At 44.6% G+C, this 14,511-nt stretch overlaps 1 protein-coding gene across 4 annotated transcripts in view; it reads right to left on the reverse strand.

Annotated features, from left to right (window-relative positions):
• Nucleotides 1-14,511, reverse strand: part of MELTF (melanotransferrin) — a 224,771-nt gene that overhangs the window by 182,710 nt on the left and 27,550 nt on the right. For all 4 annotated transcript variants that reach the window (XM_086944248.1, XM_086944249.1, XM_086944251.1 and 1 more), the window contains exon 3: nucleotides 11,883-11,982. In XM_086944248.1, coding sequence (XP_086800374.1) covers nucleotides 11,883-11,982 — 100 coding nt within the window. The remainder of the gene's footprint in view (nucleotides 1-11,882; nucleotides 11,983-14,511) is intronic.

The raw sequence follows: 14,511 nt of genomic DNA on the forward strand, positions 1-14,511 counted from the left end.
TGTCAAATGTAAGGCATCGTTTGATGTCCAAGGAATGCAAGCGCTGCTCCGCCGGAGACTTTGGGTCCGGAAAGAAAGTTCTCAGGAACACAGGCTCATTCAAATGAAAATCCGTAGGTACTTTAGGTAGGAAAGAGGGGTTGGTGCGGAGCGCCACTCCGTTAGGCCTGAACTGAAGATAAGGTGGCTTGATAGTGAAAGCGTGAAGGTCGCTCACGCGACGAGATGAGGTCAAAGCCAAAAGTAGCGCAACCTTCCAGGTGAGGAATTTGATATCCGTTTTATGGATAGGTTCAAATGGTGACTTCATAAGTTGAGATAGTACAACATTGAGGTGCCAAGATGGAGGAGCACGCCGAACAGGTGGGAACTTGCGGAAAAGCCCTTTGAAGAATTGACGTATGATTCTGGACGAACAGAGGGAAGAAGAGCCATCGTGTCAGAAACGAGATATTGCAGCTAAGAAAACTCTCAGGGTAGAATGAGAGAGTCCTGACTGAGCTAGGCTTAAGAAGAAAGGAAGAAGCTGCTCTGGAGTGGAATGGATGGGATGGACATTGGCTGCAACGCACCAATGACAGAATCTCTTCCACTTGAGTTTATAAGTTTTGATGGTAGACGGAGCCCTAGCCTGAGCCAGGATGTCTCTGCATTCCTGAGATAAGTTCAAATCTGCTAATTGAAGGTGCTCAGGTTCAATGCCCACAATTGCAGCGTGGAGGGGTCCGGATGGCACACTAGGCCCCTGTCCATCGATAGGAGGTCTGGACGAGGACGTAGAGGAATGGGCTCGCACTGGGACAGCAGAAGCAGTTCCGAAAACCATGCCTGTCTGGGCCAACGAGGTGCGATCAACAGGATGTGGCAGGGCTGTCTACGCCTCTTCCACAGCACCCACGCTACTAATGGAATCGGCGGAAAAGCGTAAGCGAATAGATCGCACCAGTCTATCAAAAGGGCATTCCCGCACGACCGGGGGTGGGGATGCCAACTTGCATAAGACAGGCATTTCCGATTCTCCGGTGTTGCAAAGAGGTCTAGATCTGGGTGACCCCACTGGCGAAAAACAAGATCTAGAGTCGGCTGGTGCAGTTCCCATTCGTGTGTTGAGGAAGTGGACCTGCTCAGAGAGTCCGCCAGGAGGTTGGACACGCCCGGAAGGTGGACGGCTGTCAAGATGATTTGATGGCAGAGAGCCCAATCCCAGATCGACTGGGCCAAGTGAGACAGATGAGGAGACTTGGTTCCTCCCTGTTTGTTCACTTAGTGCATACTGGTGGTATTGTCCGTTTGGATAAGCACTGATTCCCCGTGAACTACAGGGAGGAATGACTTGAGCGCTAGGAAGATCGCCATCAACTCTAGCCTGTTGATATGCCACTTGCGTTGGGGCCGAGTCCACTTGCCCTTGATGGATAGGCCCTGGAGATGAGCGCCCCACCCCTCCAGGGAGGCGTCCGTCGTCAGTGTAAGATCTGGTGCATGAACGAGAAAGGATGTTCCCATTTCCAGGTTTGTTGGCTGTGCCCACCAAAGCAAGCTCTTTCTCATGAGGGTTGTGACTGCAACAAGGTCGTTGAAGGACCCGGAGACCTGACGCCACTGTAAGTCCAGTTCTTCCTGAATGGGACGGGTGCGCAACCTGCAATTTGGGATCAGTGCGATACAAGATGAAGCTATTCCCAAGAATGATTTTAACGTTCGAACAGAAACGGACTGTTTTCTTCGAATGAGGGAGACCAGACGAAGGATCTTCTGACGTCGCTCGTTCGATACGAACGCTTTTGAGAGCTTCGTGTCTAGGATCGCTCCCAAGAAGGTTCTGGTTTGCAGAGGCGCAAACTGTGACTTTTCGACATTGATGGTCAACCCCAGGGACTGACACACCTGCTGGCAAAGGCGAGTGTCCTGACATAGCTGATGGTGGGATTGAGACTTGAGAAGGCAATCCTCCAAATATGGAAAAATTTGAACGCCTTGTAGACGCAGGTGAGCCACCACAGGGCCAGTACCTTCGTGAACACACGAGGAGCTGATCGCAGCCCGAAGGGCAGAACTTTGAACTGAAAATGCATTGGCCCCACCCTGAAACGCAGGTACTGGCGATGTTGTTGAATAATTGGGACATGAAAGTATGCGTCTTGAAGGTCTATGGTGGTCATGAAATTCTCGCTGGATAGAAGACGCAGGATTTCCAGTAGCGTCAGCATGCGGAACGATTGGGACTTTAGGAACTGGTTGAGAGCCCTCAAATCCAGAATGGGTCGCCAATCTCCGGTCTTCTTGAGTATGAGGAAGAATCGAGAGTAAAACCCCTCTCCTCTTTGATGTTTCGGGACCACTTCGACTGCACCTTTTAAAACAAGAAGACGGACCTGATGGTAAAGCTCCTCGAGATGTGGAGGAGGCGGGCCACGAGGTGGAGTACAAGGAGGAATCTCTACAAACTCTAGGGCATGACCCCGTCGTACAAAGTCCAAAACCCAGCGGTCCAAGGTGATCGAGGACCACTGAGAATAAAACAGAGAGATTCGACCTCCAACACTTTGAGGGTGACAAAAGTCATTGGCGCTTAGAGTTGGATCCACGGTAAGAGGACTTTCCTCTGTAGGGCCTGGAGGGCTGCTGACGAGATTGCTGATTGGGCGTGTAACGTTGGCCGCTCTGATTGTATGAGCGGTATTGCTGCCCACCTCGAACGTTGGAAGAAGTGCCGCGTCCGCTCGCACCGCAAAAGGACGGCTTCCGAAATTGCAATGTGCCCAAAGACTTTGCCGTATCAGTGTCTTTCTTAATGGACTCCAGGGCGTCATCGATATGGGATCCGAATAGCGATTCCCCATCATATGGCATATCCAGTATTCTGGATTGGACTTCCTGCCGGAAGGATGTGGATTTTAACCAACCCTGTCGTCGGAGTGCAGCTGCACTTGCAAGAAGAGGGAAACCTGTGTTAGCAATATCGACTGCGCAGTCGATCATTTCTTCTTACGTTCTCTGACCATCGCGAAGAATCTGGTGAGCGTCAGCCTTGGAAGCATCAGGTATGAGTTCCATCAAATCTGAAATGTCTGACCACATCTGTCGGTCATAACGTCCCAAGATGGCTAAGGCATTGGCTGCCCGGACAGATGTGGAAGCCATCGTTGAAAACTTGCGACCAATAGCATCTAGGCGTCGACCCTCTCTATCTGGAGGGGCTGTGATTGGAGCCGCTGGGTTCCGGGCTCGACGCTGTGCGGCCTGAGTCACTACAGAGTCCGGCTTGGGGTGAGAAATCCGGCAAGCCGGAGAGCCAGTTGGGGCATTGTATTTTTTCTCAAGGCGCAGTATCGGAGCAGGTAAGGAGTTTGGAGCAGTCATGAGTTTAATTACTTCCTTCCAAACAAAATCTATGATAGGAATTGTGTGGATCTGCTTATTAGGTATATCCTTAAAATCATAAAGGAAACAGTCCTCCTCACGTTGTGATCTTGGTAATTTGAAACACAGAGCTGCTGTATCCATTAAAATATGGAAACTGGCGATATCTACAGTAGGTGAATCACCAGAGTTCCCTGGCTGAGGCGAGGGTGTCTGTGCCCGATAATCATCCCATTCCGCCATATCCTGGTCGCCTGCGTCATTATCCGAATTGTCTGGGACCTCTCAGTCCTCACGCTCTAGGACCGCCTCATCATCTGCATCCTGCGGATAAACCGTTGTCTGGATTCTAATAGACATCTGAACCTGAGACGAAGTTGTAGGTGGTAACACAGGCGGCAGAGAAGGTGGAGGCAGTGCTACGGGAGCCGGAGATGGTGCCGGTGTACTCTGTGGCGTTGCTGGGAAACGGCGGTTGTAATCATCCAGCATATGTTGGAGATTTGAGATTAGAGTTAAAGGAATGGTAGCCATAGGGACTTGGACCAGCTGTTCTTCAGGTTGAGACTGTTTATCTCTGTCACCTTCGTCAGAATCCGAGTCCTGACATTTAATTATTAAATCAGAGGGACTATGTGCTTCTCCAAACGTATCCCCTTCTTGTTCTGAGTCAGTATCATGCTCAGAGGTAGTGGCAAACATTGGAGAAGGTGGTTGCGGCTCTGGATCAGAGATCTGCTGGCACGGAGCCGTATTGCGACGATGAGAAGATTCTGAAGTCTTCAAAGGCACTAACGGCAACGAGGCAAAGGAAAGAGGTGCCACCGTCGACGGTGCCGTCGTCGTTAACGTCGACGATACTGACTTGGTTGTCTTTGAAAATAATTTTGGAGAAGTCACCGTCGACGGTACGGCCGTTGACGGAGTCGTCGTCAGGGTCACTGTTGACGGGCGATCAGCTGTAGACGAAGTCGTCGACGAAGCAGTCGTCGACGGAACGGTCGTCGACGCCGGTAGAACCCCTGTAGACGGAGTCTTCGTCGACGAGGCTTTGGTCGACGGTGTCTTCGTCGACGAGATCTTGGTCGACGGAGTCGTCGTAGATGACGACGAAGATTTCGTCGACGAGGATTCTTTCTTCTTCGTCGACGAGGAGATGGGAATCGTCGACGGAACCGGCTTAGAAGGCAATGAAGCCCTCGTCGACATGGATGCTGTCGACGAGACCTTGGTGGCAAACTGTACCCTGGGGGTTCCCAGGGCAATTTCAATATCCGTTTCAACCTCCCATCAGACAATTTCCAGGCTATCAGGGTTACAACAACCAGTCTTTTTTAGGTTTTGGCCCCCGCAGATCACGTGGCAAGAGAAGAGGCCCACCAGCACAGGTTCATTGGGAAGACACGTCCGGACCACACACAGGGACCCGCAGCCACACTGCAAGGCATGCCCAACCACCTTAATACAATCTGAACCCAGTCTGGTCGTCAATCTTAGCAAAAAGGGATTATCACCCGTGGAAGAAATGGTGCTAAACAAAGGTTTAGGCTTTGTGACTTCTGATAATGGGGATCCATTTCAGATGCAAATTGAACTTGCCCAGTTCTTTCGCAAGCTAAGGCTGCATTATTTCTTCAAAGACAAAGAGTCTTCCAATGACGACCAACTGGACATGAATACAGGCCTTAGGATTAAATCTAATTTCCTACCTCCTATTCACACTGTACCGCCTCAAGTAGCCACCTTTGAGAGGGCAGTTAAAGATGAAATTGACAAAATTTGAGATTCAAGAAAGAGGGGCTATTGCAACTTGTCCAAACAAGAAAATCAGGCACTCCAAATCTGATCACAGGACCCCACAATTAGGATCAAACCTGCGGATAAAGGGGGATCCATTGTGATACAGGACATGGACACTTACAGAAATGAGTGTCTACGCCAATTAAGTGACAGGTCAGCTTATTTACCTCTGTCAGTAGACCCTACTAAAAGACTGATGAATGAAATCCAATCAGTAGTGGAGGAAGCTTTGTTGAAAGGCTGGATTACACTGTTGGAAGCGCAATTTTTGCAAGCCCAGCATCCGGTAGTACCTTATTTTTATACCTTACCGAAGGTACACAAAGCACAAAGACCACCTCCCGGTAGGCCCATAATATCTGGACAGGGCTCTGTCCTGGAGCCACTCTCTGAGTTTGTTGACCACTTTTTAAGACCTATAGTGCAGACCATGCCCACTTACCTTAAGGACACCAAAGATGTCCTATGTGTAATTCCCGAGATTGAGTTCAACCAGGAGACAGACCATCTGGTGTCACTGGATGTCGAATCTTTGTATACCTCTATCCCCCAGGATGAGACTTTAGATACCATCCGTTCCATCCTGGGGTAGACTGTCCTGAACACTATCACTCTTGTTCCTTTCATAATGTCTTTAGCTAAAATCGCTATGAAAGAGAATTATTTCAGGTTCGAGGATATGCTGTACCTTCAAATCTCGGGCACGAGCATGGGCAGCATTTTTGACCCAAGCCTGGCAAACCTCTATGTTCATGTCTTTGAACAAGAGCAAATACTAACAGCCAATAACCCTTTCTTTTCGTCAATAATCTGGTGGAAACGTTATATTGACGACATCCTTGTGGTGTGGCGGGGTGAGGCGGATTCGATCACTCGTTTTCACGAATGGTTGAACACTCAAAATAGATTTTTACGCTTTACAGTGGAGATGAACAAAGAAAGAATTGCCTTCTTAGATCTCTCCATATATGCCACCCCTACGGGACTCCAGAGTGAATTATTCCGTAAGCCTATGGCCAGGAATTCACTCCTGTTATATGACAGGCAACATCCCAAGTCGCTTCGCGACAACCTGCCATATGGGCAGTTCCTTCGAGTTAGAAGTAACTGCTCTACCACTGAAACCTTTTTGAGACATGCCACAAACCTTACGGGCCAACTCCAAGCAAGACATTATCCGAGGAAATTGATTAAACGCTCCCTAAAACGAGCAAGTAATAACAACCGTGAGGCGCTTATTGAGCCCTCAACAGTGAAGCCACCTCTCACACGCTTGACTTTTGTCAGTACTTTCAATACTAAATCTAACCTGATTCCGAAAATTGTAAGACGCCATTGGCGGGTACTGAATTGCACCAACGACAAGATTGAACAACCTCTGTTTGCATTTAAACGTTCAAAGAATCTTCTGGATAGTTTGGTACATACCCGTCCCAAGGAGGTATTAACAGAGACCAGTAGTACTCTCTGGGATCTTCCAGCAATACAAGGACACCACCCTTGTGGAGCATGCTCTGTTTGTGCCCAGACTCGTAGAACAACCCAAATTGACATAGGGACTAATCGCCCTTGGGTACTAAAACGCTTCTCCAACTGTAACAGCTCGCATGTCATCTATCAGTTGGTCTGTCCCTGTAATGAGAGATATATTGGGATGACTACACGGAAAGTTCGTACACGCATGTTAGAGCACAAAAGCGCATTTAGATGTAAGAAGAGCGTATCTAAATGAACCAAACACTTTTTAGAGCATGGTCACAAGGAAACTGACTTCAATTGGACTGTTTTAGAAAAACCATTGATCCCTTCTCACATTTCGGATGTTTCCAAATTTCTTTTCAAGAAAGAACAGAGGTGGATATACAAGTTGTGCTCAGACTGCCAGGGATTGAATGACGAAATACCCTGGACCACCCTGTTAAAGTGCAATGCAGTAGGGCCACCACTAATTAGATCTGAGCATGACTGTGTTGACACTGCCGTTCTCCGAAACACAAGAGGGTTTTTGACGTACCCCATTTGAATTTGCTTACATACTGCTGCTTTTGGCGTACATTCTCCATATATAGGCCACACATATGAAGTTTGGTTGGCATGTGATACCTTTCTGGACAAATCATACCCAGATATTCCTTTATCATCTTGTCTCAGTATAAAGTCGCCATTCAACGACTGGGTGCATTGAATCTGGACAATTACAGTACCTCTACAGATTGAAATAGCCTTTGGCATTCTGATGAAATATAGCCAAGACCATATTGTGCTTCTTGGGGCTGTACATTACCAGCATTTACGCTCACTGAGCCACTTCGTTTAATAAGAAGTTTTGGTGGTTCTCTCCTTTTCCCCTTCCCCCTCCCCCCCCTTTTTCCTCTCACTGTGAATGCCTACTGATCGTGTGCATTTAGTGCAAATTTGTAGGCTTTCTTGAGCATCGAGCGCATGCGCCTCGTTTAGGAACTACCATTCTAAGCAGGATGATGTCATCCTGTAGTTCTACGAGTCTCGAAGGATCACGCGCTTGACTCAGACTTCCGGCTTTGAGTAAACAGCGAGCCAGTGTTTTACGGGGTAAGCCGTTTTTTAGTTTGCAGTCTGTTCCTTGGCACCAGGCAACCATTTTACACTTCAGCACAAGGAGCTTTTAGATACTGAGGCGCGAAAAGGCATAATTCATCTCACGTTTGAACTTGAGAGCGCGTCAGTGATTGGGCGCTCAATAGGCATTGCTCTCTATTTGACTCGCCACGCCTGTTCCGTTCGTTGCCTCCCCAAAAACTCGGGACCTGCCAGAGGCAACGACGGACAGGTATGCTTAGTTGTCGCAAGAGGGTAATACTAACGTAGTTGTGGGTTGGAGACTTCGAGTATATGTCTCACATTAAGTTATTTTGGGAAACAGATAAAGCCTTTTTTACCATCGGCTAGACCACCAGGAATAGACCTATTAAGGCACAGACATCTGTCTGAGAGACCTCTTTAGAGGTGTGAGCCCTTAGCAATTTGGGGGTGACTGAATGGCAATAGAACACAAAAGTTGAGGATAACGACTGAAGTGTTGATATTAGTGCAGATGAGAGTGAAATCAGGTTTCTTCACCCATTTGCATTATGCACTTGTATCCTTACCTTTCTAGAGCGTGGCCTCAATATTCCTGCGTATGTGTCCAGGTGAGGTGAGGTACTATCCCCGGTCGTGCTGGGTGAGTGTCATTATTACATTTCTTTCTATCTCACAAGGAGGAGATTGAGTGGGACGTGTTTTATTTTGAACACTATGTTTGTTTTATGTTTTGTTGTTTTAGATGCACTCAATCATCTACTGACACGGAGAATATGCAACTTTATTGACCGTATCCTTTTTGATTTCTCACTTGATTATTTGTTTTGTCACTGAATTTTTTGTGTGACATAATCACTTTGCAGTAGCAAAGTCTAGAACAGAGGCCCTGAAGAAAGCCTTGGGTCTTCCCCATTTAGGCTGAAACATGTTGGCCCCTATGCAGTTATTTGTTTAACACTGCTTTCTTGCACTGTTCTTGTTTTTAACTAGGAGGAGGCCAGATCCCTAATAAAATTACTTTCCTAGTCCTCTATCCTTTTTTAATTCACCACTTTTATGATTTTTTTGCACTGCACTTCTTCCCATCATCTTGATATCACTTGGTCTGGTAGTGTTTGTGGGCAGTGACCCTACTATGGTACAAGGTAAGATCATGGTCTCAATGATCAAGAGACTTTTGTGCCTTGGTTGGATGACCAAATGATAACATTGATCATCACAAGTTTTTGATGGGAATCCTACGAATACCTCTTGGGTTCTACTCACAAATTACTGTAGACATAGTGTTTGATGATATTGTCCTACTCGTTGTAACTAGCTGTTGGTCATTAATGTATTGAATACCATTGATGACACCTTGAGACAATTTATTTATCTCTTTTTCTAGACCCCTAGGTTTCTTTGTTGTTTATAACCTGATTTGACTCGCACCACACTTTGCTACTGCAGTAAGCTAGTAATAAACAATCCATTGCCTCTTGTTCTTTAACAAATATATGTCGTTGTTCAACTCTAAGAAATTTTATTTGCTAGCATTCACAACTTCCAAAGAGGCAGAGACATACAATTTTACTGACTTCCATAACATAAAAAAACAAAAACAAAGACAGCCTATAGTTCCCCAGTTTTTGGATTATATAAGATTCCTATTGTCCTAATAAGCATTGTTTGTTGAGATGCTAGACATAGACATCTTATCTTGAGCTCAAAACTAAATTTAGATTTTGCACAAGATAATTTACTCTTACATTTTTTAGTAACATTTACTAGTTTTGGCTATTCAACATTTACAAGTGTAAGGTTACTCAAATGTTTGGACTTGCATGTCCCTACCTACTGAAGTAGGGTATGGATTCAGTAAATAGTCATATAGAACCATAAGTTACTGTAGGGCCGACATTAGTTCTTCACAGATTTTGAACATTTACAGGAAGCAGGAAATTTGAGAGATCACACACAGCTGAGAGAGAGGAGAGAGAGAGAGAGAATGCGGAAGTATCAATAAGGAAGGAGGGAAGACTGTGCCCAAGGAGGTATACCAACAGTGACAGCTAAAGAAAAAGCCCTCAGGGAGCATGGAGGGGAGGGAGTGGAAACCCCACCAAGGCCCAGACAAAGGATTGTTGCCCTAAAAAGGAGCAAAAGTTAAGAAGGTCGGATGTGGCACCCTCACTGCCAGGTGAGGGGGGTACCCAATGGAAGGTCGGGGTAATTTTTAAAATACCCCGTGAGGGGGTTTCAAAAGGTTAAAAAGAGGCAGCCACGACTAGGCCCCCATCTTTTCAGCAGGACGATTGGACAGCGAGTTGGGGAAAGACCCACCCACACCTAAAGAACTAGTGAGAAATCAGCTAATGTTGCAGAAAGGTGAGACCGGCAAGGAGATGAGCAAAAGAATGAGGGATCGGCCACACCCGAGAGAGTGGGTTGGCAGACCAGGCTGCTTACCTTGGGATACCTTACGACAGGGTAAGACAGTCCGTGAGGGGGGTACATGAAACATGGCACACGCAGCCCAGGTCTGCCGGAGGGCAGGACACAACGAATGGTAAAAGGTAGCTAATTAAACCTTCAAATGGTAAAAGGAGTACCCCCACACACAAAGTGATAGCACTAGATCAAAGACTCAATTTTCCTCCCAAACCGTTGAATTGATTTATGGCATTATGATTTATGGCGGACAGACTATGATGTGGGATGATACATTAAATGATTTATGGCTTGATTACGGCATGCACTCATTACCATATGTTGTCAGCTGCCAGATGTGATTTATGTTTTGACTGTCACAACTGATTTATGGCCCCCAATAAAGTAAGTTTGGGGGCTTATGCTTTAAATCAAATGCTTAATAAACTGCAGCCAGTACTTCCAACATACACATATGAAGGTGTCGCATTGATTGTGAGTGGTCCGTGTGTGAGGTTTTCAACCTGGATAACTACTGCTGGTACCTGCTGAAGTACTCATTACTGACAATCACAGCTCAGTTGAGGCACCTGCTGAATTTATCAGTGAACGTGTATGCCTCTGCAGGGGAGTCACTTCACTTAAGACAAAGGCACTGCTTATTTTATAAAAGAAAGAGTGCCTGTGGTGCTCGACGCTTTGCTGAGAAGCCGTCAGCTGGTGTAATTAAAAGTCGGCGCTGCGAAAACCAAGGTGGGTAGTCTTTAATTCGCTACCAGATACTCCCTGCCCCTTTTTCTTGCACTTGCTGGTTTCTGTTTAAGATGGATTTGCCATCTTTCCTTCCTCCGTCTTTTCAATCTATGTGTTTTCCCCTCTCTTGCTCTTGGTAAATATCTGACATCAGAAAAGTAAGTGCTGGAGCCTCCAACCGGTAACCACCATCCCAAATTAAGCACTAAAAGGTTGCAAGGAGAGAAGTACACTGAAGATTTGGAATTAAAAGATTTGCATTTATTATGTGTAGTATACAATTAAAATCAAGCAGCCTTTTGGTAAAAATATGTGACATCTATGGCGTTGCTATGCCTTTGTTATCAATTTGTCTAACATAAATAAAACCTGTTCAAATACAACATTGTCCATATATACATAAAGGTTCATGCCTGGTTTAGATATAAGATATGTAAAGAACATTATAGTTCATTGAGTTAAGTGCTTGTTGTTGACCCTTATGTCATTAGTTCAAATTTTGGTAGGCCAAAATAAGCCTTTCATCCTTCTGAGACTGATCAATCAAATACCATAAAATTGGTTAGTAGTACCAACTGATACTTACAAATAAATATCAAAATTGCAACATAAAGCACTATATTAAAAAATGTTTATCATTTAAGGCACTTTTTTTTAAATTACATAAAGAACGTAGAGAAGGTCACGATAGGGAGGCTCAATCAGAAGAAGCATTTAATAGAGAAAGTGTCAATAATTTCGAAGTATGTTTCACCAGTGCACACCCTCTGTCCAGGCAGAACATTCATATACTGGCCTGAAAATCATGTACCTTTTCACTAATATCAAAGAATGAACACAAGTTAGAGCAGATGGCAAAAACCACAAGGACAACTACTCAAAGTTCTAAATCTCTGGATACCTACAGATGTCTTTATTACAACCCAGTGGAAGAAAGGTGTTAAAAATGCACGTAATGATTACATAATTATAACTTATTTCATTTCTCAACATACCTTGATCATATACTTCTCCAGCAACAGGCTTTAAATTATACAACTTTCCCGCCTCGTAAATAAGGTCACCACTCAGTGTCACAGCATCCGCCTTGTTAGCCTACAGAAAAAACAATATGAATGAAGACAAGCTTATTTATTCTGAATGGCAGCAATTACCAGCTATTAGCATCCCTAGAGGTATTCTAAGTTGTAGCTCTCGCCTACACAAGAGTTGCTTCTGAACAGATCCGACCAAATGTTTGCTGTGAGGCTCCTAACACCAAACCCTAATATTAAATACTTCAGTGGGGCATTTTAACCTGGACACAATCTTATTTCCCATTGTGATCAGTTAGAAAAGACAAAATAAATAATTCCATCCGTTGGGTATCATTGGCGTATTGGTAGATCTTGATTCCAGGATTGGGAAGGATTGCTACGGCCTACATGTGCTCAGTGAAGATGAATAGGGAGGGAATGTATTATTAAGGAATGCTTTTTGGGCACAAGTAGATGTTGAAAGCGGGGCCTGCTAATTTGGTCTAACAAGGATCCTCGGAGTATGGTTTCTGCAAATCCTATACACATTGCAAGGATGTTGATGAGTGACAAGTGGTTGAAGATGTCGATGGCAGCCGAATGGTTGAGTAGGACAAGCACATGTTGCCTTTGTCATCACCCGCATGGATGATGACATGCTGGCAGTCACCGTGATGCACAGTGGGATGAAAGCTGTGTAACAGTCATTCAAGATGTGGTTGGTGATCATTTGTAAATTCATTTAAATGGCCTATGCTTTTTCCAATGAAAGTGGGTGCGCCATGGAATCGTAGTTGGTTAGGTCACCAGGGTCAAAATTAGCCTTCTAAAATAGTGAAATAATTTGTATTGTCTTGTAGAAGTCTTAAAAGTTATCTTGCCCAATGGAGACATAGGTTAGGCTTTGACTAGAGGTTTAAGCGCTTCTTCAGAAATTGATTTTAGTCATGTTGTGAGGAGGGATAGTATTCTTCATAGGTTGATGGTGGGGATTGAAATTGAAAGTATTTTGAAAGTAGTACAATTGATAGGTATTGAAAGTGGGTAGGTTTGGTGGGAAGATGGCCATTCCTGCAGTATTGTCAATGTGCTGTCTGATTGATGTTTTTTATAAAGACATCACTGATGACATTGATTGTCACTTGAGAGGACTAGGGGTACAACTAAGCCAATCCATTCCTCACCAATCACACAACCTCCATCCTTTTTGGCCAGCCCAAGCAAGCCAAGTAACAATAGCATTTTTCCAAATGCTTGTCCCATCATCTCTTTCAAGACCTCTTCACTCTCTCTGTCTTCATAGAGCATGTGGAAAATGTAAACTCCATCTTGGGTGCCTATAACATAACCACACAAGCCAATATCAAAATTATCACCCGTAGAGAAAGTTCTATGCTTTTCAAGCACTATCCGTCAGACATGTGAATACTAAATACTGCACTCAAGTTCAGATCAATGGATTGTGTTTTGCAATTTTTTTTGCTAAATCTTTTAGCTTCTTCATCACTGAATAAGAGTTAACTGGTTTAAATAACCTCTCATCTACGTTAGGTGTGGCCAATAAGCCACATCTCTTAGTTTAGTATAAAATGCACAATGCTACCTTTGTTCATCAGGTAGTAGGGCATACCCTGGGCACTAAAACTGGACTTCCCCCTGTTTTGAGAAGTCAACCAGTGTCATTAAGCAAAGGAAATTCATAGTAAAATGCCATGGAAAGACCACTTAAGGTTTCATCTGATTTAGAAATTACTCCGTAAGTGGTATAATGACTATGCACTGGAAGTTAGATATTTAGTTTTGCTGGTTCAAATATTCTCTTCCAGGGTTCATTTTGGAATTATATATGCCAATCGTCCCGTCTTTATTTCTGGTGATAAGGTTGTAAATAAAATATAGTCCCAGGGTATCTGAGTGGTGAATAGTTATGTACACAGAGAGCAGACACAGATCACAGAGTATACTATCTGTTTTTCGCCAGCAGTGAATAGTAGAAGCCTAGATAGAGCGTTGATTACTAGTTTTTCAGGAAAATTGGAAAGGCTCACAGTGAAAGCACAAGTATAACCTACTAAGTAGGTTAAGTTGATAAAAGCACTTGGCCCTGCATCACTGTTAGATTTCCGAAACAAGGAAGATACCAATTTAAGGGAGCTTGCTGCAAGTGCCAGTGAAGACAATGAGATCTTCTTGCAGAAAGAGAGGTTTTGCCTATTGGAAGGCCATGTAAATTGAGAATTTTTGATTAAGAAGTTATTATTTCAACTATCATCACATTAAGCCAGGGAGATGGATCCTCTCTTATATAGGATGGTGGAATTTTCTAAACTTCGACTCTCTCTGAATTAAAGGTGCATATATTTCTCATGATATTCAATACCCATGGTATTAGCATATATGTAGAGACAGATGTTTCTCCAAAGGGGGACTTCTGGGATAAGTCTCTATGCACGCATGTGGAGAGAATAACCTCCCAGGTAGTCCGTCTCTCCTGGATATTTCTCACTCATATCAAAAGGGGTAATGGTACATATGTCGGCTATGCATAGGGTCCCTCATAAAGTACTCTGCTCTAGTTGATTTCTAGATAAGTCAGTGTGCAGTTCTG

The sequence above is a fragment of the Lissotriton vulgaris genome, chromosome 11 (assembly GCF_964263255.1).
Source record: "Lissotriton vulgaris chromosome 11, aLisVul1.2, whole genome shotgun sequence".
In the NCBI taxonomy this organism is placed as follows: domain Eukaryota; kingdom Metazoa; phylum Chordata; class Amphibia; order Caudata; family Salamandridae; genus Lissotriton; species Lissotriton vulgaris.